The sequence below is a fragment of the Astyanax mexicanus genome, chromosome 12, assembly GCF_023375975.1.
Source record: "Astyanax mexicanus isolate ESR-SI-001 chromosome 12, AstMex3_surface, whole genome shotgun sequence".
Classification (NCBI taxonomy): Eukaryota; Metazoa; Chordata; class Actinopteri; order Characiformes; family Acestrorhamphidae; genus Astyanax; species Astyanax mexicanus.
In genome coordinates this window covers 4,990,001-5,015,930 of record NC_064419.1, presented here as the reverse complement: position 1 = coordinate 5,015,930, position 25,930 = coordinate 4,990,001, and the positions used below count along the sequence as shown (strand labels likewise).

The window sequence follows — 25,930 nt, the reverse complement described above, 5'->3', positions numbered from 1 at the left end:
TTAAGGTACCTGTAATAACATTTGCTTATCTGGGTCCAGTGGTGGCACCTGTGAAAGAAGGGGTGTATGTATTGCAGTAAATATATGGCTGTAATTGGACTGACAGCCAAGTGTTTCCTCTAGTGCATCCGTCCTCCCTTTCAGTGCATTCTTCCTCCCTAAAAGCACTTTTCCAAAGAAAGAACTCTTTCAGCAAACCAGCCCAAGTTTCCACCAGTTTTAGTGGAACCATCAAAACATCAGATCATACACCTCATGTACAAACAGACACGCCCACAGGTGTCATCACGGTTCGCCCTGAAGAACCTAGTAGATAGATAGGTAGATAGGTAGATAGGTACTTTATAGATAGATAATACTTTATTTATCCCGAAGGAAATTTAGGAATTCTTCGGTTCCTGCTGTGAATGAACGTTCCTGGTTCTGGAATCTACTCTTGTTGGTGGAAACACGACAAACTATATATATAATACTGTGTATCTGGGAGCTGTTCTATAGTGTAGTGTTTTCACATTACCAAAATTGTGTCTTTTGACACAATACCTGCATGAATATCTCAATACTGATGCTGAAATGATGCAAAAATGGCAAACACATAGAACATCAGAAATTAAAATCACAAAGATTAAGAATGTAAAATGTTGAATGTTGATTTCTGTGATCATTATCTTTGTATATCTATCTATTTATCTATCTATCAGTTCAGTGTTTTTATTTACTCACTTTCTAAAAAGCTGAGGAAACTGAAAAATAAGGCATTTAAAGGCTGGGAGACATTTAAACTTTAAAATCTGCGAATATTTCATGAATTATCATGTGATCTGTGTGATGTTTCGATGCTTTAAAGAACTTACAAGATTGTTTGAGTGTAGGGTTGACTCATTGAATGTTTCGGTTCAGGAATCAAGTGCAAATTTGAATCAGTGATTCAAACAAAACCTTTTTTTTTTTTTTTTTTTTTTATACAAGCCCATGTGTTTGATATCACGCTCTATAGAACCAACACCACAGAAAACCTTACATTTTAGTTTTCCATGTTGTTGCTGCTTCAGAGTTTTCTCTTCTGTCCTCCACTGTGATGTAGGTCCTGATGTCCTGATGCGGTCTGGATGTGATTGTGTCATACGTTGTGTTCCTGTATGGTGAAGTCATGCTGAAGGTGTGTGTTTGTGTTTTATGTATATCTGAGCAGGAGAGTGACTAAATTCCAGACGGGGCTCTTGTTGTTTTGATGTGGAACATCACTCTGATATCTCTGGTCAGCGCGGCAGCATGTCTGACCCTTTCACCCTGAAGCTCGGCTGCTGTCCTGAGTTTAAAAATAACAGACGTTTTGCAGCGAAGCTCTGCAGCGCTGTCTGGATGAATTTAAACAGAGTAAAGATGTCTGTATTCATTATATTAATAATCAGGAAATGTACTAATTATTTGTCTGATAATTGGTATCAGAGTATCAGACTGAACTGAACAAAAATAAACCATGCAGTATCTTTTAGGGAACGTTAAATATCGATAAATCAAATAATTACAATATTAATTGTCCTTACAGTAGCGCAATTGGTTGAATCGTAACCCAATTTATTATGATCTCTATCATTATACAGGGGTTAGACAATGAAACTGAAATACCTGGTTTTAGACCACAATAATTTATTGTCCCGACGGACAGTTCTGGTGGAAACAGGAGAGTTGAGGTGCACATTGAATTCTGCCGTGATTTGATCAGCCGTGATTTTATGTTTTTCGGATACTACCCGGGTTAGCACCCCCTTTCAGCTAACCCTTTCAGACAGCTTCCTCTTACAGCGTCCACAGTTAATCCTGTTGGATGTGGTTGGTCCTTCTTGGTGGTATGCTGACATTACCCTGGATACCGTGGCTCTTGATGCATCACAAAGACTTGCTGTCTTGGTCACAGATGCGCCAGCAAGACGCACCCATAATGTTGTGTGCATTGCAATATTTTGAGCAGTACTGTGAACTGTGCTCTTACCCTGCTGCTAATTGAACCTTCACACTCTTACAGCTCTTACTGGTGCAATAATGTGCAATGCTCCAATTTAGCCATGAAACCTCCCACACTAAAATAATGACCGGTGTTTCAGTTTCATTCTACAACCCCTGTGTATATATATATATATATATATATATATATATATATATATATATATATATATATATATATATATATATATTTAGTTCTTGGTAATACACAACCCTAGCTTTCTGAAGTGAGTGACATATTTCTTTCTCTCTCTCTATTTCTCTTTCTCTCTCTCTCTCTCTCTCTCTCACACACTCACACACACACATATATAATGTTGTTTTAGTGGGACTCCCCCTACTGTTTATGTCCTCCTTGTTGTGTGTGATATTTTTTTTTATAAATTGTGAAGAAACAAGGTTTTTTCTGTCAGCAGCGTAGTGTGTATAAATGCTAATCAATTGCTGGTAAGAGTGAGTGTGTGCCTGTCTCTGCCTGTGCATGTGTGTATGTGTGTGTGGGCGTACGGTTATTGGAAAGAGCAGTAGACTGTAGTCATTACTAATACTCCGACTCAGGAAGCAGACGTGGGAACGTTAACCTGCATTGTGTTGGGAAGGTATGGAGTCTGAGCGCATTGTTTCCAGCACCTAATCACCGCAGTCCATTCACTTCCATACTCCTTATCAAAGCGTCCGTAAACAGACAGCGCAGACTGTCACTTCCGGTCTTCTGGAAACATCGGAGATGATCTGATTATGTCCTTTATACACACTTACAGAGACACACATTGATACACACACACACACATGGACACACACTAACGCGCTTGGAAAGTTCGGGCAGGCTGGAGCAGCGGCTGCATGAGTCAGTTGCTGTGCTGCTGCCTGAGGTCAAGAATAAAGAGCCAGACACACACACACTAACACTAACACACACACACACACAGAGAGAGGCTGAGCCCATTTCATTGGTCACACACTTGCACAAGTGCAGGGCCAAGTGTGCTAATCTGGCACACACAGCCATGGTCAATGTTCTGTAACACACACACACACACTTCAGCAGTTTCGTCCACACACCCCAGTAGCAGTAGAGCTGGCACACACTGGCAGGCATTTTAAAACAGTGGCATGTTAAGACAGGACAATAAGTGGTTAAATCTGAGATTTTTTGATAGCTATTTTTATTGCAGAGCCCTTACCCCCACAACCCACTGCCTGTAAATTCTACTGCCCCTTCTGCCCTTAAAGGAACACTGCACTCCAAATATTCCATTGTTCCCACTGCCCGACAGGAACACTTAACTGCCGCACAGGAACGTTTTCTTTTTTCCTACTGCCCAACAGTAACATTTAAAAACACGTAATGCCCCACAGGGGGAATATTTTAACTGTTCCCGCAGTTTTACAGGAATGTTGTACTGTTCCCACTGCCACTAATGGACATTTAGCTGTTTCCACTCCCCGAGAGAAACATTCTAAATCCTCACTGCCAAACAGGAGCATTCTGCTGTTCCTAATGCTGCACAGAAACATTTTATAGACTTTAAGAAACATTCTAAAGCCCTTAGTGCACAATCTGCTGTTCCCACTGCCCCACAGGAGCATTCTGCTGTTCCTACTGCCCCACAGGATCATTCTGCTGTTCCTACTGCCCCTCAGGAGCATTCTCCTGTTCCCACTGCCCCACAGGAGAATTCTATTGTTCCCACTGCCCCACAGGAGCATTCTACTGTTCTCACTGCCCCACAGGAGCATTCTACTGCTCCCACTGCCCCACAGGAGCATTCCGCTGTTTCCACTGCCCCGCAAGAGCATTCTACTGTTCCCTCTGCCCCACAGGAGCATCCTACTGTTCCCACTGCCCCACAGGAGCATTGTACTGTTCCCACTGCCCCACAGGAGCATTCTGCTGTTCCTAATGCTGCACAGAAACATTTTATAGACTTGAAGAAACATTCTAAAGCCCTTAGTGCACAATCTGCTGTTCCCACTGCCCCACAGGAGCATTCTGCTGTTCCTACTGCCCCTCAGGAGCATTCTCCTGTTCCCACTGCCCCACAGGAGCATTCTACTGTTCTCACTGCCCCACAGGAGCATTCTGCTGCTCCCACTGCCCCACAGAAACATTCTACTGTTCCCACTGCCCCACAGGAGCATTCCGCTGTTTCCACTGCGCCGCAAGAGCATTCTACTGTTCCCTCTGCCCCACAGGAGCATCCTACTGTTCCCACTGCCCCACAGGAGCATTCTACTGTTCCCACTGCCCCACAGGAGCATTCTACTGTTCCCACTGCCCCACAGGAGCATTCTACTGTTCCCACTGCCCCACAGACGCATTTTACTGTTTCCACTGCGCCAAATGGAGCATTCTACTGTTCCTATTGCCCCGCAAGAGCATTCTTCTGTTCCCACTGCCTCACAGGAGCATCCTACTGTTCCCACTGCCCCACAGGAGCATTCTGCCGTTCCCACTGCCCCACAGGAGCATTCTACTGCTCCCACTGCCCCACAGGAGCATTCTACTGCTCCCACTGCCCCACAGGAGCATTCTACTGCTCCCACTGCCCCACAGGAGCATTCTGCTGTTCCCACTGCCCCACAGGAGCATTCTGCTGTTCCCACTGCCCCAAAGGATCATTCTACTGTTCCTACTGCCCCTCAGGAGCATTCTCCTGTTCTCATTGGCACACAGGGTCATTCTACTGTTTCCACTGCCCCAAATGGAGCATTGTACTGTTCTCACTGCCCCCCAGGACTATTCTACTGCTCCCACTGCCCCTCAGGAACAATCTACTGTTTCCACTGCCCAACAGAGAATTGTATTCTCTTCTTTCTATCTATTCCTCCTTCTATTTTTAAACCCGCTAGATGCCCCACTGTCCACTGATGCTGTTCTCCACTCTTCTGTGTGGAATTTTAGATTTGTATTGGACGATCAGAGATCAGAGTCTCTTGAACTCTCTTGAAATTTAGTTACAGAGTATTTCTAGTGCTTCTAGAGCTGTGTGTGTGTGTGTTATAAAAACATCCTCCCTCATCCTCTGATGCAGAGTAAAGAGTTTCAGTCCTGAAGAGCAAAGCTGTTCTTTCCACATCCTACCGTCCATCCTCCCCCAACCACTTCAACACAGAGAGAGAGAGAGAGAGAGAGAGAGAGAGACTACAGGACATGACGGAAAAGAGAGAGATAGGGAACAGGGAAGCGAGAGAAGGGAGCAAAAGAAGCGAGAAAGACAGTAAAGAAAAGCTGGGTAACAAAAGGGGCGAGTGGCATAAGAACATAATGGGAGAAATAGTGAGAGAGAGATATATCAGTAGTGTACATAGAGGACAATAAGCAGCAGTGAGACGTTTTGACTGGCTTGTGCTGTGTTTATATCTGTAAGTGTGCACTTACGTAAGAGTGTGTGTTGTGTTCCGTTACGTGTGTGTGTGTGTGTGTGTTGGCAGGTTTTGCAGGATTGTCAGTTTGATAAAGTGTTTAGAGTGGTGGCGGGGGGGCCTGGGGGGGGGGGGGGGGGGGGTTTGGGTGCTTCAGCCGCTGCTGTGTAGAGTAAATGTTATGACGGCACGGTTTGATCACTTTCTCTCGTGCTCCCTCTCTCTTTTTTTCTCCATTTCTTTCTTTTTATTGACTTTTTTTTCTTTCTAATTTTATCTCTTGTTTCCCTTAACTTTTTTCTCTCACTCTTTCTTTCTCATTTTATCTTTTTCTCTCCATCTCACTTACACTTTTCACTGATTTTATTTCATTCTCTCTTTTTTTCTCTCACTTTTTTTTCATCTGTTGCTCTTCTATGCTTTCTTGTTCTGTCACTTCCTTTTTCATTTTTTGTGCTTTTTCTTTCTCTCTTTTGCTGTTTCTCTTGTTCTCTCTCACTTTTTCACTCTTTGTCTTTCTCTTTCTTGCTTATATTCTGCAGTGCTCTTTCTCTTCCATGCTTTCTCTTTCTCGTGTTCTTACTTTCAGTCATTTTTTTCCCACTTGCATTTTCTCTTTCGCTTTTACTCTTTCTAAATATATATAGTGTGTGTTTGTGTGTGTTTAATATGTTGAAGTATTTTATTTGAGTACCTGTATTAATATACTGGTTAACCCTGAGATGAGGGGGGGGGGTTGTGTTTGTGTGTTTGTGTGTTTGTGTGTTTGTGTGTTTGTGTGTTTGTGTGTTTGTGTGTGTGTGTGTGTGTGTGTGTGTGTGGGTGCTTCAGCCGCTTTTTTTTCATCTGTCGCTCTTCTACACTTTCTTGTTCTGTCTCTCTCACACTTTTTTTTTTTTAAACCATCTTTCACCTATTCGTGTTTTCTTTCTCACACTCACTATTACACCTTCTAATTCTCACGCTTTCTCTTTCTCTTTCCTGCTTGTTTTTTTTTCTCGGTTGTTCTTGCTCAATTTGTTTTTCTCTCTTGCTTTTTATCTGTTTTTTTTTTCTCTTACAATGATTTACACTTCCTTTTTCATTTTTTTTGGACTTTTTCTTTCTCTCTTTTGCTGTTTCTCTTGTTCTCTCTCACTTTTTCACTCTTTGTCCTTTCGTTCTTTCACACTGTTTCTCTTTCTTGCTTGTATTCTGCAGTGCTCTTTCTCTTCTATGCTTTCTCTTTCTCTTTCTCTTGTTCACTCTCTCTTACTTTCTCGTGTTCTTACTTTCAGTCATTTTTTTCCCACTTGCTTTTACTCTTTCTAAATATATATATATATATAGTGTGTGTGTTTGTGTGTGTTTAATATATTGAAGTATTTTATTTGAGTACCTGTATTAATGTACTGGTTAACCCTGAGATGGGGGGGGGGGGGGTCCTCCTGCCGTCTTGGCTCCTGGCCAGACCAGGTCTCTTGAATGTCTGTGTTCATGTGTGTGTGCGCGTGTGTGTGTGAGTGTGTGTGTGTGTGTGTGTGTGTTACGCTTGTGCCAATGCATCCTGGTCCTGCAGCCTGTTTGAGAGTATCTACTCTGGAGTGTGTGAGTGTGTGTGTGTATTTTATGGGTGTGAGAATGTCAGTATAGATTGTCAATATTGGAGGTAAAAAAAAAAATCTTGTATCTTAAAAAAAATGCACATGCCAAAAGTCACAGGACAACAGATTGTAAAGTGTTACCTCATGGGACGGCTTAAAAATGCCCTCAACACCTCAATAAGTTGTGAGGTGTTATCTTGGGAGTGAGGTGGATTTCTGGCCAGTGTGCTCATGGCAAGGCAATACCACGCACGGTGGACAGCGTAAGGCAGGAGGTTGTAATGATTGTAAGCGACGATGTCTGGCTAGGGGGCATGACAAAAGTCATGGTATACAATGCTAGCTCCAGTCCCATGACATTTGGCGTGTAATATGGAGATTTTGTTTCAGCTCATTTTGGAGCATTTTTACTGGTACTTTCATCAGTTTATATACAGCCATTAAGGGTTGGATTATTTCACTTCCTTCTGTCAGTAGACATAATTGTGTGTGTGTGTGTGACTGTGACTGTGTGTGTGTGTGTGTGTGTGTGTTGGGGTCTTACCCAGTGGGAGCAGGGTTTACCCAACAGCTTAAGCGGCGTCCCATTGACACATTTCCACATCTGTCTGTGTGTGACAGTCCTGCGTCAGTCACATGACCTCTGTATTAATGGCCTCGCCAGTATACACACTCTGTGTACACACACACACACTCTCACACACTTACACACACTTTACAAACGTCAGTGTGCCAGCTGCGTAAGAGCTAAGTGTCGCAGACGTCTGAGAGCTCCATGTTTACGTTCTGGCTGCAGAAGCGTGAACAGATATTCACACTATAAAAGTGTGTGTGTGTGTGTGTGTGTGTGTGTGTGTGTGGAGACAGACATGTCCGGTTCACTGAGGTTTGCAGTGACATTGCAGCTGCAGCTCTCTGACATGACACACACTTCCCTAATCATGTCACACACACACACATTCCAGAACATTCTATTAACTTATGCTTCACTGCATCATTCTGTCCTCAACTACCCCACCAGAACATTGTTCTGAGCTTGTTACCCCACCAGAACATTAAACTGGGCTTGTTACCCCACCAGAACATTGAACTGGGCTTGTTACCCCACCAGAACATTGTAGTGGGGCTGTTACCCCACCAGAACATTGGACTGGGATTGTTACTCCACCAGAACATTGGACTGGGGCTGTTACCCCACCAAAACATTAGACTGGGCTTGTTACCCGCCTAGAACAATGGACTGTGCTTGTCACCCCACCAGAACAAAGTGCTGGGGCTGTTGCCCCACCAGAACATTGGACTGGGTTTGTTACCCTAGAAAGCACTAGAAATTGTTATCCCACGGGAACAATGTCCTGGGCTTGTTACTTTGGCCTCTCTGAAACATTCTGCTGCCTCTAATGCCCCTTTTGAACATTCTACTGCCTCTCAAAACTCAAACGACATCTCTCTGTTCACTGTGCTGCCACTGTTGCACCACCAGACCATTCTGTTGTTAGTACTGCCCCATTTAATGGTTCTGGTGGCACTGTTGCTCGACCAGAACATTTTATTGCCCCTTCTAGCCGACACAATCGTTGTGATGCCACTGTGTTCCACAAGAAACATTCTACTGTTGCTTTTGCCCCTCTGAAACATTCTGTTGCCTCAAATGCCCCTTTTGAACATTCTACTGCCTCTCAAAACTCAACAACGTCTCTCAGTTCACTGTGCTGCCACTGTTGCACCACCGGACCATTCTGATGCCCCAGATGGTTCTTGTGCCTCTAATGCCTTTTGAGAGATTCTGCTGCCTCTAATTCCCTGTTGAAACATTCTGCTGCCACTCAAACCTCAACAACATCTCTCAGTTCAATGTGCTGCCACTGTTGCACCACCGGACCATTCTGATGCCCCAGATGTTGTTCTGTTGGCACAGTTGTTCCAACAAAACATTCTGATGCCAGAACTGTTCGACGAGATGGTTCTGGTGCCACTATTGCTCCTCTAGAAAATTCTATTGCCCCTACTAGCCCTGTAGAACGCAGTGTTTGCCCCACTTTCCACTGGAATGTTCTACTGCCCCTACCCGGTTGTTTGCCAGGTGTGAGAAGGTGTAAGGTTACTCCTGGCAGGGCAGTGCCACTTTCACTGTTGCGTACATGCGGGCACCAGCGGGCCGACGCTTTCACTGCCCGCGGTGTTTAGTTGCAGTCCTCCCACGCTGTCGGCTCTCTTTAATAAAGTCCTCCATGTGGAGCTGAGAAGCGTGTGTGTGTGTGTGTGTGTGTGTGTGTGTGTGTGTGTGTGTACATCGACAAGGAGTAAAAGCTCAGCGTAAGAGAACAATAAAAGCGTAGTGTGTGTGTTTGTGTTTACCTTCCCCTGACCTCAGCAGGACCTCCTCTGAGTGTATTATCTCTCGCTGGGTGTGATGAGGGCGAGAGAGAGAGAGTGAGCGAGAGTGAGTGAAAGTGAGCGCGAGAGAGAGAGTAAGGGCGAGCGCGAGAGGGAGAGTGAGCCACTGCTGCAACCTTGAGAGATAAATAGTGTTTACCTAAGACTGACCGGAGACGATGGCTCAGCTTGTGGGTGGACACATGTGCACCTGTGCACACACACACACACTTGCCTCTCACACCTGGTGCTTTGTCCTGACGCGAGGGTCTCCCGTGGTAAACACCGGCCTGCTGTCTACTTCAAACGGCTGGAGGTGACTGGGGGAGGAGGAGGCGGGTCAGCCGAGTGTTTGATGCTCTGTAGCGTTTGTTTTCCTCTTTGTTCCGTGCAGAGCTGTGCAATACAGCACTTAAATATTGGCATGATATGAAATTCATATTACTAGACATGTTTGGAATATCGAAAGAGAAATATAGGACCGTATAGGGAGTATAGAGGAGTATAGGCTAGTATGGGGAGTATATAATTGAGTATATGATGTAGTAGTATAGTAGGATTGTTTAGGAGAACACAGGCTAGTGTAGGTTAAAATAGAAGGTATACAGTAGTTTCATATAGGAACATATAGAATAGTATAGAGAGTATAGGGGATTATATGAAAGTACAGGTAGTGTAGGGTAATTTATGGTAGTGCATGTGAGTATTGGGTAGTGCAGAGCGTAGATAAAGGCAGTAGGCAATTGTAGGGTATTGTAGGGTAACATATAGTGTAAATAATTCTAGGATAGTGTAGGGTAATGCAAGGAAATATAAGGTAGGAGGATTGTTTTTTTCTGGGGCAGTATAGGGTAGTATAGAGAGTATGCAGAGGGTAAATAAGGGTAGTATAGGAAACTTTAGGGTATTGTTAGGTAGTATATAGAGTAAATAATTATAGGATAGTGTAGGGTAATGCAAGGGAATATAAAGTGGGCGGGGGTAATGGGTATTCCAGGGCAGTATAGGTTAATTCTGGGGAATGTAGTGTAATGTAGAGGAGTTTTAGGGCAGTATAGGAAAGTATGAAAGAGTATAAGACATTATACATAAGTGTAGTGCATTATAGGGTAGTATAAGAGTGTAGGTGAGTATAGAATGGTATAGGGGAGTATAGGTCAGTGTAGGGAAGTGCAGGATTGTGTAGGGTACTGGGGTTGGATGGTGTAGGAGAGTATATAGTACTGTAGGGGTCTATAGGTCAAATACATGGGTGTAGTATGGTGTAGTGTAGGGGCATTTAGAGAAGTAGAGGTAAGTATGGTACTATAGAGAGTATAAGGCAGGGGTCAGCAATAAAGTTTGCAATTGTTGAACCCAATTGCAGAACAGGGGATCTCAAAGCAGGTAAACCCAAGGAAGAAAGGGGTAGTGTATGAAAGTATAGAGTAGGATTGGGTAGTGTAGGAAAGTACTGGGGAGTATAAGTCAGTGTAGGGAAATGCAAAGTTACTTTCTGTACCTTAGTAGGCAGTCAATGGGCCTGTACCTTACTAGGCACTGTTGCGAGGTTTAAAGCCGAGGCCAGTGGGTAGCAGTGTGTTATTTTAAAGTGTGTGTGTGTGTTGGGAATCAGGATTGTAAGGAGTGTGAGGATTATAAGGCTGAAGTTCTGATGGAGAGCATGTAGCGCTCTGGTTAGGCTCATCCTGGCTGTGTTTGTGTGCAGTGACAGTGATGTTGAGTTGAGTTCAGTAGCTGCTGGCCGCTCTTTCTCTCGGACCCACGTCACTCTATATGGCTGCTTATGGCTTTCCTGCTTCTTAAAGGAATCGTTTGGAAAAATCAGGAAATTTGTTCTTTAGCCACTTATCCCAGGTGTACTTTACCCATTGGCATTCAGTCCTGGGTCAATGCCTTATGCCCGGATCAGACTACACGATTTTAGCCCGATTTTGACCTGATTTTTTTGCAGCCGACAAATTGCCTTCGTCGCTCTCTCCCCACGTCACTCCTAGGGTGATGTCCACAGCACAGGGCGTCTGTGAGCTGATGTATCGGAACTGAGTGCGCTGTGATGCTACTCGGCGACGCTGCATCAGCAGCAGCTCGAAAAGAAGCGGCTGCTAACTTCACATGTATCGAAGGAGGCATGTGCTAGTCTTCACCCTCCTGGTGTGTTGGGGCATTACTGGTGATTGGGGGGGGGGGGGTCCCTAATAAGTGGGTTGGGTAATTGGCTGTGCAAAATTGGGGAGAAAATGGGAAAAATTTGAAATAAAATTATGTATTAAAAAAAAATAGCAACCCAGTTGGTGCGTCCGACGAAAAGACTAGCATGTTAGAATTTTTGCTCCCTGACGCTGACCAATAGGAAGACCGAGCGTTAGGACCAATAGGAAGACAGAGCGTTCTGTGGCGCACAGATCTAAACATGTTCTTTCTGGAGTAAGTTACACAAAGCCCGTGATGTCCTCTTTGGGTCCCCCAGGAACGAGCCCACAGTCGCTTCTTCCACTTCTTTTTGCGTTTTTTTCTGAGCACAGAAGCGCTACCGTGTCACAAACGCTTCTGTAGCCATGATTGTCAGATTCTATGCTCCTCTGCCGCGATAACCGACGAACTTACGCAAGGACGTGGACAATGATTGGTCGGTGACGAATGAGAAATAGTTTAGTGTGTCTTGAATGTGGACCTCTACTTTAAGCCTTTTCCGGACAGGATTAGTTTCTCAGTGGAACCTGGGGCAACTTTCTCTTTTATGGGGGGTCATCTGTGATTGTATTCCAGTCCAGAACAACCATGTACAGTATGTGTTTTTCTCAGACGTCCTCTAAAAAAAATTACAGGCTAAATTATCTACTGTTTTTCGCTGAACTCCGTGGTCCTCCAGTAATTTTAGTGCCATCTGGTTCCACATCTCTGAGTTTCATCACCTCACCTTTAATAAAATCAACCAACGAACTTACGGATGTGGACAATGATTGGTCGGTGACGAACGTGTAGTGTTGGCAGTTCCCAGCGTACGACACAAAACGAAGATAACCGCTTAATCCGGCATAGTAAACATCAGGAGGGACAAAAATGTTGTGTAGTCTGAGCTTGGCGTTACACTGTGTGTGATTGGCTGCTTCCTCTCATCAGTATGTGTTGGTTGAGTGCTGTGTGTTAATGACTGTGTAGAGGTGTAACTGTGAAGAGGTGTAACTGCATCAAAGCTCATAACGTCTAGAATAGACTATTGCCTATTGATTTTCTCTCTCTCTCTTTCTCTCTTTCTCTCTTTCTCTCTCAGGTGGGATGGTGTGTGTGTGGAAAGAGTGAGGATGGGCTGCACCTCGGCGAAACAGGTGTCGGCCGTGCCGAGTGAAGACGAGGGTCGAGGAAAAGCCTACAGCAACGGAGACCTGTTCACAGGTTACTCTCTCTCTCTGTCTCTCTCTTTTTCTTTCTTTCTTTCACACACACACACTTTGAGTCTCGCACATATACTCTCTCTCACATCAAAACACACACACACACATAGACACAGAAGGCCTTCAGCAACAGGAACCTGTTTACATGTTACACACACGGGTATGGACAAACAGCCCACAGCAGTGAAAACATTATAACAGGTTTTACACACACACACACATACACACAAACACACACACACACACACACACACACACCCACAGACAGAGATACTCTTATTTCACTCTTATTTGTCTCGGAGTGTGGGAACCATCTTTGAACAATTCCCCAGCCTCCCCCATAACCCCCCAACACACACACACACTCTTACACACACTCACACACACACACACAAAACATGCCTTTAAAATAAACCATGAAATCAGGCTGTCCTTTTTGTGTTTCTGTGTGATGACTGGAGTGCATTTCTCCCTCGCGCTCAAACTCTCCAGGACTGCACAATCAGTCACTTCAGAATCAATAATGCAGTGTACAAATGTACAGTTGTCACATTGCAGAACGTGCAGTGTCATTTGTGTAATGACAATATTGCATTATTAAGAGCATGACTAGCAGAATTTGGTGTTATTGCATGTATTTTTCTTTTTAAATCGCATTATATATATTGCAGAACAACTAATATAAAACTAATGCTCAAGTCTCGGTTGAGCATAAACTGGAAGTGTATGATTTAGACCAAACAATGCAATGTGTGATAAAGCGGTTGGATAATTTGATACTGATGGAAACTTAAATAAAGAATTTAATTTAGTTAGTTTATGGTCCTAAAGCAGGGGTGTCCAAACTATGGCCCACGGGCCATTTGCGGCCCGTTTTCTTTTTTGGAGCGGCCCGTGAGGTATTTTAGAAATAGAATGAAAGTTGGCCCGCTGTTAATCAGGTTTTTATAATGTGAGATTCAAAGTTTGAACGCTAGGTGTCAGAAACGGACCAAAGAGTCTAAAAGCGGAGAGGGTGCGCATTTCTAGCGCAGAAAAACAGGCCAAAGAGTCTAAAAGCGGAGAGAGTGTGCATTTCTAGCGCAGAAAATGGGGCAAAATAGTCTAAAAGCGCAGAGGGTGCGCTTTTCTTGTGCAGAGAAACGGGCCAAAAGAGTCTAAAAGCGGAGAGAGTGCGTATTTCTAGCGCAGAAAAACGGGCCAAAGAGTCTAAAAGCGGAGAGAGTGCGCATTTTTAGCACAGGAAAACGGGCCAAAGAGTCTAAAAGCGGAGAGAGTGCGCATTTCTAGCGCAGAAAAACGGGCCAAAGAGTCTAAAAGCGGAGAGAGTGCGCATTTCTAGTGCAGAAAAACGGGCCAAAGAGTCTAAAAGCTGCCGTAATTAAGGAGTTTTATATTAAGAGACATCATGAAATTAAACATCAATTTGAAAAATCTAAGTTTACACAACACTGTCAAAGATAAAGATAAGTCAAGTAAAATGGTGTGTAAATGAAAGTAATCAGGAAAAAAGTATTATTTAAAGTGGTATAATTCATTATTTGTTTTATTACAGAGTCTGTGGCCCGTGACTTCAAATATATTTCTCCCTCTGGCCCCCAACAAAAAAAGTCTGGACACCCCTGTCCTAAAGGCTTTTTTTTTAAAGCATTTTGTTGGTTGCACTGTTTTTGCACTTTTCCCAGGATGAGAAATAGTTTGGTGTGTGTTGACTGTGGATCTCTACCTTAAGCCTTTTCCGGACAGGATTAGTTTCTGAGGGGGATCTGTGGTAATTTTCTCTTTTATGCGGGGGGGGGGGTCATCTGTGAATTTATTTCAGTCCAGAACAACCATGTACAGTATGTGTTTTTCTCAGACGTCCTCTAAAAAAATTACAGGCTAAATTAGTCCTGTCTGGATGCACATCTGTGAGTTTCGTCTCCTTGCAACGTAATAACATTTTGGGCGCACATTTCCACGGAGATGCACGACAGAAACACAACAGTGAGTGGAAATGGAGGAGCTACTGAACACTACTAATGTCACATGACTGAAAAAAGCTTAAAAACTCACTGATCCTCCTGTTTTTTTTGTTTGTTTTTTTAATTGCAGTCCGGATGCAAGAGTTTTATCACTGAGAAGAATAGTGTGTGCAATATTTTTTTTTTTACAGACATCCCCCTGAAACACTAATGCCTTTTAGATAGGGCTGTACTCTGCCTCGCTTTACCTCCAGTCTTGTTCACAAGTTACGTGATCACAGTATGCAGTGTGAAGAGCTCCCTCTGTAGGTGCACACGGGTAATGCAGGTTTATTTTTCTGTTATTCAATATGTTATAACAATACGTTATAATTCAGTGTGTTGTGCCGCTGACTTGTCAGAATTGTCATTATTTCAGTTCGGTGTATTGTTCTCTCTGTCTGATGGGAGTTTTTAAATCATTTAAATGTCTGTGGAGACATTGAGTGTTTCTACAGTGGGACTGTTCTTTTGTTAGAGATGAGTAAGTTCTGCCGTTACATAAAAAGAAGTGTGAGGTTGTGGTGTTCCAGGCACGCTAACGTTCTTGTGCAGCGAGTAGTGAAGAGCGTGGGCTTTTCATGGGTTATTTGTTACAATTAGAAGACTTTAGAGAGAGTGGAAAGAAGACTGGCGAGATTACACAACTTCACACCAACATTTAACACATGATCAGCACCCCAACTCATCCCAAAAGTAATGGATGGAGTACCATCGTTCCAGAGAACACAGTTCCACTTCTCCACAGCTTCTGTTTATCTGCTTGAGGGAGTTCTATTTAATTAGCCATACTTCACTACAAAGCTGGATTTTTTTTTTTGGTGGAGTATTCTCAGTCCAACAGTGACACTGAGGTGTTTAAAACTCCAGCAGCACTGCTGCAGTGTCTGGTCCACTCTTACAACCAGCACAACACACTACTAACACCTCATACACCACCAACATGCCTACCAGTGCTAATCACTGCAGTGCTGAGAATCAAAGACCCAACACCCAATTAATAATAATAATAATAATAATAATAATAATAATAATAATAATAGCTGCTCTGTTTTCTCTCCTGTGGGGTTTTAAGTATTAAGGAACAGGGTGAGAAAAGGAGGAGGATAATAATAAAGTATTCAGAGAAACAGATACAGAACTACAGTCTGTTATTATAATAGAACTAAAATATGCTCCTATATGATCAGTGGAGCTTTAAAACTAGACATTATGGTGGTTAAAAGGATCACAATATATTGCAATCAGTGATGTGAATCGGTTAAAATATTTTATCAAATTAATCACAATGAAATTCTGTGATTTATTCTTTGATTATGCTTATTCACACTTTTTCTTTTTTTTAAGACTTAAAGGCTTTTGATAATGGTTTTTTTAAAATTGGGAATAAAATAATTAGTATTAGAAACACCTGGATTTGTATTATTGCTAATTCTTAAAAAAAAAAATTATATTTATCATAACAATATTCTGTGATTAAATTATAGATAAAAATTTAAATGCTGGTACTTTAACTATATTTTTGTATTTTTAGGGTCAAGACAAGATCCTTTTTTTATTGTATTATCATATCTCATGGTAGTTTTACTGTATTACAATATATCAATATAGTTTTGCTATATTATAATATCTCAGGGTAGTTTAGTGCTTTTTGTACTAGAATTGTATTGTAATGTGCCGAGTTACTAATGGAGGAAATAGGAGTTTTAATGGAGGAAATAAACGATAGTTTAGCTCCATATTCCACACTTAACAGCTTAAAAAAGAGGAAACTTACATCAGCTGTCTGTAAGAGCGAGAGAGAGAGAAGAAAGTCTACCTTCAGAACTCAGCAGTAAGCGTTGCTGTGTTCAATCGCTAAATAAAACTGCTAATGTGTCACCGGGCTCAATTTGCATAAAAACACAGACGCATTAAAGTTTCCAGATTAATTGCGTGCATTTATGTATTAATATTGACAGCTCTAATCTTTATCACTACACCTATCCTGTTGCATCTCCAGGGTTTTGCAGATCCTCCTGTCTGGCCAGTGATGATATAACTGACTCTGAGTTGCAGCTCTTTGTGTCCAGCTTGGCGTTGTGCAGATATCAGACGGTTCCTGTATCTCTGTGGGTGAAGTGTGAGGCTGAGACTAGATGTACTGACCCCTTTTGATAGACCGTGAAGTCGGATATTTTCTCTGGAGACTGAAAATAGCCAGTGAGACGTGAGGAGGCTGAGTTCCTCACACCTGCTGTAGGAGAGCGTGCGGGATCTGGCCGTCCTCACATTCATGGATTCATGGTGGAGTTGTATCGGGTCCAGATGATGCCGGATAGCACAGAGAGACGGGGGGGGGTGTGTTTGAGGAAGTTGTGTAAGTCGAGTGCTTCACTCTGGAATTACACTTATTGGTATTTGTGTATCAGCACATAAACATGCAACTGTGTGTGTGTGTGTGTGTGTGTGTGTGTGTGTGTGTGTGTGTGTGTGTGTGTGTGTGTGTGTGTGTACACGCAGATGATGGTTTAAAAGGTCAACAGGAAATGTAGTCTTTGTGTGTGTGTGTGTGTGTGTGTGTGTGTGTATTTTAAGGATATGGTTAACAGCAGAAGTTGAGGTCTCTCACCCTCTCTCTCTCTCTCTTTCTCTCTCTCTCTTTCACTCACTCATTCATTGAGTATGACTGAGTGAGAGTCAAACTCTTCTCCTCTTCCCTGGTTTCTGTAGCTCTTTCTCTCTTTGTAGTCTTTCTTTCTCTCTTCCTCCCTCTGTCTCTCTGTCTTTCTTTCTCTCTTCCTCCCTCTAACTCTTTAACCTTTTTCTCTCTGTCTCTCTCTTTATTCTCTCTTTGTAGTCTTTCTTTCTCTCTTCCTCGCTCTATCTCTCTCTTTGCCCTTTCTCTCTCTGTCTCTCTCTCTTGCCTCTCACTCATTGTGAAAGTCGTACTGCCGTACTCCTCTCTCCTCCCCTGGTTTCTGAATATCTTTTTCTCTCTCTCTCTCTCTCTCTCTCTCTCTCTCTCTCTCTCTCTCTCTCTCACTCACAGTCTCTCTGTTGTTGTATGTGACTGAGTGAGAGTCAAACTCCACTCCTCTTCCCTGGTTTCTGTAGCTCTTTCTCTCTTTGTAGTCTTTCTTTCTCTCTTCCTCCCTCTGTCTCTCTGTCTTTCTTTCTCTCTTCCTCCCTCTGTCTCTCTGTCTTTCTTTCTCTCTTCCTCCCTCTAACTCTTTAACCTTTTTCTCTCTGTCTCTCTCTCTCTCTCTCTTGTCTCTCACTCATTGTGAAAGTCCTCCCCTGGTTTCTGAATATCTCTCTCTCTTTCTCTCTCTCACACACTTTCTCTTTCTCATTCTCTTTCTCTCTCTGTCTCTTTCTTATTCACTCACACAGTGACAGGAGTGAGTATGAGTGAGTGAGAGTTAACCTCCTCTTACCTTTCCTTTTTTCTACCTCTCTCTCTTTTTCTTTCTCTCTCTCTCTCTCTCTCTCTCTCTCTCTATCTCTCTCTCTCACTCACAGTCAAACTCCTCTCCCTTCCTGGTTTCTGCAACTCTCTTTCTGTCTCTCTCTTTTTCTCTCTGTCTCTTACTCATTGTGTACGAGAGCTGATTAACTGAGTCGTATTCCTGTCTCTCTCTTCCTCTTCCATCTTTCTTTTTTTTTTCTCTCTCTCTGTCTCTCTCTGTCTCTCTCTTTCTCTTTTTCACTCACTCATTATGTATGACTAAAAGTCAAACTCCTCTCCTCTTTCCTGGTTTCTGTAGCTCTCTCTCTGTCTTTATTTCTCTCTTCCTACCTCTGTCTCTCCGTCTTTCTTTCTTTTTCTCACTCTATCTTTCTCTTTGACCTTTTTCCTCTCTGTCTTTCTCTCTCTCTTCCACTTTCTCTCTCACACTCTCTCTCTCTCTCTCTCTCTCTCTCTCGTTTTCACTCATTATGTATGACTGAGAGTCAAACTCCTCTCCTCTTTCCTGGTTTCTGTAGCTCTCTCTCCGTCTTTCTTTCTCTCTTCCTCCCTCTGTCTCTCCGTCTTTCTTTCTCTCTTTCTCGCTCTATCTCTCTCTTTGCCCTTTTTCTCTCTGTCTCTCTCTATTGTCTCTCGCTCATTGTGAAAGTTGTACTGTTGTACTCTCTCTCTCTCAGTTCAGTTCAGTGGTGCTTTATTGTCATGAATCTAATTACATACACTGTTGACAAAGCAATTAATAATTCAAGTCAACAGATATTAGAAAATAATAATAACAGTAATAAAATAAATAACCATACAGTTTGTAGAGAGAAAAAATAAATAATATTCAAACATTGATTGTTGAATAAAGGAAGTAAGTTAAAATAGTCAACTAAATCTAAAATAATTATTCATTGTCTCTCTCTGTTGTCTCTCTCACTCAGAAGGATGCAGAAACCAGGGGAGGAGACAGGAGTACACTTATCCAGCTCTCATACACAATGTTTTATCTCTCCTCCCTCCACATATCTGTCGTTCCTCGCACGGCCTAGCTTTCTTTGCTTCCTTCCTTCTTTTCCTTTTCACTCCCTCACCTCAAACCCCCCCTCCACACACACACACACACACCGTACTCAGTATCCCTCCCTCCCTTTTCCTCGTCTTTTCCTTCCTTTATTGACTAAGTTTACACCATCACTTTCAGCCTCTCTCTCTCTCTCTTTCTATCTCTCTCTCTCCTAATGAAAACGTTAGGTCATGGCCTTCTGTTCTGTGTGTGTTTAGCTAAAAGGAAAAGATGGTAGATGACTTACTGTTTCTCTGTCTCACTCTTGTGCTCTTTCTCTCATTTTGTTTCTTTCACATTCGCGCTCTGAATGAAAGCATTGGGTCATGAACTTCTGTTCCACTGTGTCTTTGTGTGTGCTGAAGAAAAGGGTGGTCAATTTTACCTGAAAGAGAGAAGTTGATCGATGATTCTCTCTTACTGAGAGAGAGAGAGATTAAGATGATTCTCTATCAATCTCTCTCTCCATCTCTCTGCTCTGTCTCTCTTAATATCTCTCTGTCCGTCTCTCTGTCTCTCGCTTTGTCTGTACCTCTCTCTCTCTCTCCCTCTCTCTCTCTTATCTTTCTCTTGTCTCTCTCTGTTTTCTCTCTATCTGTCTCTTTTTGTCTCTTGCTTTGTCTATCTATCTATCTATTTCTTTCTTTCTTTCTTTCTTTCTTTCTTTCCTTCTCTCTGTGTACATCCAGACTGCCAATCAAACGATCCATAAATAGAAATCGCATACACTCACATTGACTTGTCAGACTGCACCCGTGTGTGTGTGTGTGTGTGTGTGTGTTCGTGTGTGTTCGTGTGTGTTCATGTTCACGCCTGTACATGTTTGTGCTAGTCTGACTCATTCTACACACACGCACACACACACACACACACACACACACAATGACAGGAAAAGTGCTCTTAGAAAAACACGACGGGCAGCAGTGAGTGAGAATAGTAACAGGGTGTGATTAGATGTGGTCTGAAGTTGGCAGTGGTGGGCGGGGCTTAGGGGGGGAGGGGGGACTGGGTGTGGTTGTGGTTATCAGCAAAGATGTGACTCTCTCATTTGCATTTTTTTGGATTATTTACTCCAAACAAAGCGAGCCGTAACCTGCTGTAATATCAAGTGTGAACAGTGTACACACACAGAGACACACACACACACACACACACACTCCCTGCTCACTCTGGACTAACTTTATGCAAATGAGCTTAGCAGCGTCCAACTTTGGGGCTCGATGATTTACGGGATGAGGAGAACAAAGAAAGAATCACAGAATTTTAGGAATAAAAGCAGAATTTAGATATAAACCTGTAATACACACAGATATAGATTACCAGTCAAAAGTGCAATTTATTTATTTATTTTATTTTATTTTATTTATTTATTTATTTATTTTGCTGTTGATGCAAAATTAAAGTTTTTTTTTATCAACTCAAAAAGTCAAATATATATATTAGCAAGAGAATATATATATCCCCCCCCCACCCCCCCACCCCCCACCCCCAACCCCCCCCCCCCCATCCACCGTTATTTAATTTTCGAAAAGTTGGCAACCTTACCGGTGAGTTAGCTAAGCTGCCGGGAAGAAAACTAAGGTTAGCGGTGAGCTAGCTAACATTAGCTGCGAGCTAGCTATGTGACGAGGAGAGAACTAAGGTTGTGGCGAGCTAGCTAACATACTGACCTTACCGGTGAGTTAGCTAAGCTATCAGGAAGAGAACCAAGGGTAGTGGCAAGCTAGCTAACATACTGGCCTTACCAGTGAGTTAGCTAAGCTACCAGGAAGAGAACTAAGTGACGAGCAAGCTAACATACTAACTTTAATGGCAAGTTAGCTAACACATAAAGTTTAGCAGTGAGCTAGCTAATTTTAGCGGCGGGTTACCTAACATACCAACTTTAGCGGCAAGTTAGCTAATACACTAACTAATTTTAGTGACGGGCTAGCTAACATACTAACTTTAGCGGCGAGTTAGCTAACTGGAAGGTCTAAATAAGTGTTGACTAAGACTATAATGTGTGTCGGTGTGGGTGTGTTTGGGTGTGTGTGTGGGGCAGTAAATAGCAGTGGATCACCCTCCTGAGTGTGGAATGTTTAGCTAATGTTTTGTCGCTAACAGCGCTGTTAGCGTTAGCATTAACACCACATTTCTCCTGGCTGTCGACGCCGGTGAGATTTAGGCGTTTGGCTGCAGCGAAATGTTCCTGCCTGTTTGATCTTCAGCCTCAGAAATGCTTGTGTGTCTTGAGGCCATGCGAAACCTGTCAAGTTGTTTGTTAATGAATCATCGAGTGTTTAGCTATTTACCTTTGTTCCTGTGCCACGCTGTTCACTCTCCATCACGCTGAGAGAGAGAGAGAGAGAGAAAATCGAAAGAGAGAAAAAGCGAGGGACTTTCTTTATTGGTCACTTATAATTGTTTACACAGCATTTAGTAGTGCTCTTTATAACATGTCCAAAAATACTCAGACATAGCTGTGTAGCTGTGTAGCCACACAGCTACACAGACTGAAGTATTGTTGTTTTTTTTTTTTTTTTACTCCTTCTGAAAAAAAAAACCCTGTCCGGGAAACTGACCCAGAGTATATATCTGTTTTTCCTTTTTTTTTCCCCTGACAGATGGAGAGAACAGACTGTTATTGCTTTTACATAATTAATAAGCTTAATATACTCTACAGCATTCTGCTATCAGTGTTATATGACTGCTTTATGCAGTACTCTGACACGCCTCTACCAGTAAAGTTTTGTGAGTTTACTATTATTATTATTACGATTAATACTGCTGCTGCTACTACTACACTAGCTTTTATTACAACTATTAATACTTCTTTTACTGCTATAAAATATAAAATAGCTGTATAAATAAATATGTATAATATTGCTGTTAATATTACTACTATTCAATTTACTAATATTACTAGCATTTTCCTGCAATTTCAATACAATCTCTAGTACTACTACTACTACTACTACTACCAACATGATCACTAGTACTATCATTATCACTACTACTACAACCAGTAATGCTACTGTTATCACTACTACTAAAATTGTTACTACTGTTTTCACTACTACTATTAGTAATACTACTGTTACCATATTATACTATTGTTATCACTAATACAACTAATATTACTACTGCTACAACCACTACTATCACTACTAATACTACTACTACTTCAACCAATAATGCTACTGTTATCACTACTATGATTACTACTACTACTACCATTACTACTACTACTACTACTATCATTACTACTACTACTTCAACCAATAATGCTACTGTTATCACTACTACTACTATTATTACCACTACTATTCCTACTGTTTTCAATACTACCATTAGTAATACTACTGTTACCATATTATACTATTGTTATCACTAATACAACTAATATTACTACTGCTACAACCACTACTATCACTACTACTACTACTTCAACCAATATAGCTACTGTTATCACTACTACTGTTAGTAGTACTACTGTTAACATATACTATTGTTATCACTAATACAACTAATGTTACTACTGCTACAACCACTACAATCACTACTGCTACTATCATTATCACTACTACTGCAAAAATATTACTACTGCTACTACCATTATTACTACTACTACTAGTACAATTCTTACTATTGTTATAACTACTAATACCATTATCACTACTACTAATATTAATACTACTGATATCACATAATACTATTATCGCTACTACAACTAATAGTACTACAGTAGTGCTACAACCACTACTATCACCACTACTACTACTACTTCTACTACTATTACTACTGTTATCACAACTAAGATCATTATCACTACTACTGCAAAAATTATTACTACTGCTACGACCATTATTACTACTACTAGTACAATTTTTACTATTGTTATAACTACTAATACCATTATCACTAGTACTAATATTAATACTACTGATATCACATAATAATACTATTACTACTACAACTAATAGTACTACAGTAGTGCTACAACCACTACTACTACTTCTACTACTGTTATCACTATCACTACTATCATTATCACTACTACTGCTACAACCACTACTACTACAATTATTACTACTACTACTACTATTACTACTGTTATTACTACAACTAATATTTTTACTGCTACAACCACTACTAATATTATCACTACAACGACTACTACTACTCTACTAGAATTTCCCCTCTGGGATCAATAAAGTATCTATCTATCTCTCTATCTCTCTATCTCTCTATGTCTCTATGTCTCTATGTCTCTATGTCTCTGTATCTATCTATCTATCTATCTATCTATCTCTCTCTCTATCGATTACTGTTACTATCATTTCTTATTTTATTACTACTGTTATTACTGCTGCTATTACGCTGAATATTTGTACTGTTATTATTATTAAATGTATATATTTCTGCTACTACTATTGCTACTGCTGGTATTACTAGAACTAGTAATCCGATTACTAATACTAATGCAGTTTCTACTAATTCTGCTATTACTTTTAAAATATTTAGTGTTTTAAAGATATTCTGCCAGAGTGACTGGTCTGTGTTCCTACTTGCCACGAACTTCCCTGTAAATGAAGCATGATATTTCCTGTATGAGTAGAAAATGATACTGTATAACACTGAATATTGTAGTATAGGGGATTTCTATCAGCCTGCAGCAGTAATAGTATCATGAAGCAGTTTGGCATCAGTGTGTGTGTGTGTGTGCAGATGAAGACGGCCGTGCGAGGAAGGCACTGAGCTGAACTGTGAGAAAGAGAGAGAGGGAGACTGGGAGTGCTGTCTCTTAGGTCATAGCATGAGGCAGTAGTGGTGAACAGGGGCTTTGTGCTTGTGTGTGAGTGTGTGTGCTGCTTGTGATGTGTGTGTGTGTGTGTGTGTGTGGAGCAGCTGATACAGGAGCATGACGATTAGCGTCAGCATTACACTAATGTTAGCCTGAGTGGGATGGCACATTATGGCACATTATGGAGCCATTAGGGTGATATCATGTAAAAAAAAAAAAAATTAAGGCGTAGGAATGATATGCTAAAGTGTTGCCACGACTTATCAAGACATAAGAACAAAATAATGAAATTATTTTTAGGCAGTCATATTGTGACCTCATATATCCCCCATAACCAACAGAAAAACAGAAAAAAAATGAACTAATGAAAAAAAAAAATTTCTTCTATTGTTCTAAACATTATAAAGGCTTGGTGTAAATCTTGATCCTAGTCTTTACAAACTAGCTATGGATATTTTGAAGTAAAAAAATGAAGCGGTTTTGTATATAATACCATAAATGTAAACGTAATGATTGTGACCGGTGTTGTCTGGCTAGAAATGTCCATGTAAACAGTGATTAAGCAACTCTGGCAGAAATCACATCCACATTCAGAGCAGGGGACCCCATACGCATGTCCTGCAGGTCTGTACAGCGTTCTTTAGCTTCCATGGCACGTGGCAAAATTCATGGGACTTTGCATGACCTTGCATGTCAGTGTAAATATATTTAAAGCTCTTCCTGATGTGTTTGGATTGAGCATCAGGACAAACCTCCCAACTGTCATCGAGACAAACTGGACTTTCTTGAGATTCCAGAGCTTATAGAACGTCAGAAAGTCATTGGACGAGGCTCAGAAAGCGTTTACTTTCACTTTTTGTTTTATTGTTGTGGCTTTTGATTGTGGTTGGGAATCGTGGAGTGGATGACGTGGCCCTAAAATAATATCATATTTCAGGGAACATACATTTATTTTAAGAACATACTACTGAAACAAATTAAGTTTCAAGCATTCAGAAGAAAAAAAATATCTATGAACTATGTGTCAATTTTATGAACCAAATACAACCAAATTGTATCATAATGTTTTAAGTAGCTTTGAAACTTCACAGCAAACAATGAACCTCTTTCCAGGCCAAATGCTACTATTATTAAAAAATAAGGGTATTTTTATATTGTTTCTGTAAAGTTATAATGATATTATTGTGTACACTATGACATGTCACATGACTTACTGGGCATTTCTGTTACTATTGACACCATATTCATATTGTTTGTATGTTTACACCATTGTTTTATTAGTTAAATTTTTTAGCCCTAATTGTAAAAACTTTGGTAGTTTTCAGCTCTATCTTTCACACTGTGCAGGGTGCATTGCGATGCTCATTGCTATCTTACACCCTGCAAACAGTCTATTTTCACGCCTTCTCCCTGCCTCTCTTAAAAAGCTATGTTGTTTCTGAATTTCCCTCAGCTGATGGGTGTGGTGATAAGGTAACAGAAAACACAGGTGCGCCACTGGCTAATTAAAACCCTGTCAACAGTCAACCATCAGATGTTCATTGCTATCTTGGCTATGCAGGTGCACTGTTCTTTTTTTTGATTGGTCTTCTTCTGCTTGTTCCTATACTTGCGTGTTTCCTCAGGGAATGGCTTGGGAACCCTCATGCCTTTTATAAGTTGTGAGGTTTTATCTTGTGAGTGAGGTTTGATGAACACTGGTCAATGTGCTGATGGAAAGGCCATCAATATAATTTAGTGTTTTGTTATATCGACAAGAGTATCGTTATCTCTGAAATGAAATTAAATGAAATGAAATATAATGATATTATTTTAGAGCCATATCTCCTACCCCGAGAACAGACAAACAATTCTGGCAGGAATCAGAAATTTGGTTGTTGTTCTTCTTCTGTTCTTCCATCGGTTTCTTGCTTTAATT

At 41.4% G+C, this 25,930-nt stretch overlaps 1 protein-coding gene across 3 annotated transcripts in view; it reads left to right on the top strand.

Annotated features, from left to right (window-relative positions):
• The window catches only part of zgc:92140 (uncharacterized protein LOC447854 homolog), a 48,442-nt gene that overhangs the window by 9,495 nt on the left and 13,017 nt on the right, over positions 1-25,930 (top strand). For all 3 annotated transcript variants that reach the window (XM_022670189.2, XM_049485799.1, XM_049485800.1), the window contains exon 2: positions 12,604-12,725. In XM_022670189.2, coding sequence (XP_022525910.2) covers positions 12,635-12,725 — 91 coding nt within the window. In that variant the 5' untranslated portion in view covers positions 12,604-12,634. The remainder of the gene's footprint in view (positions 1-12,603; positions 12,726-25,930) is intronic.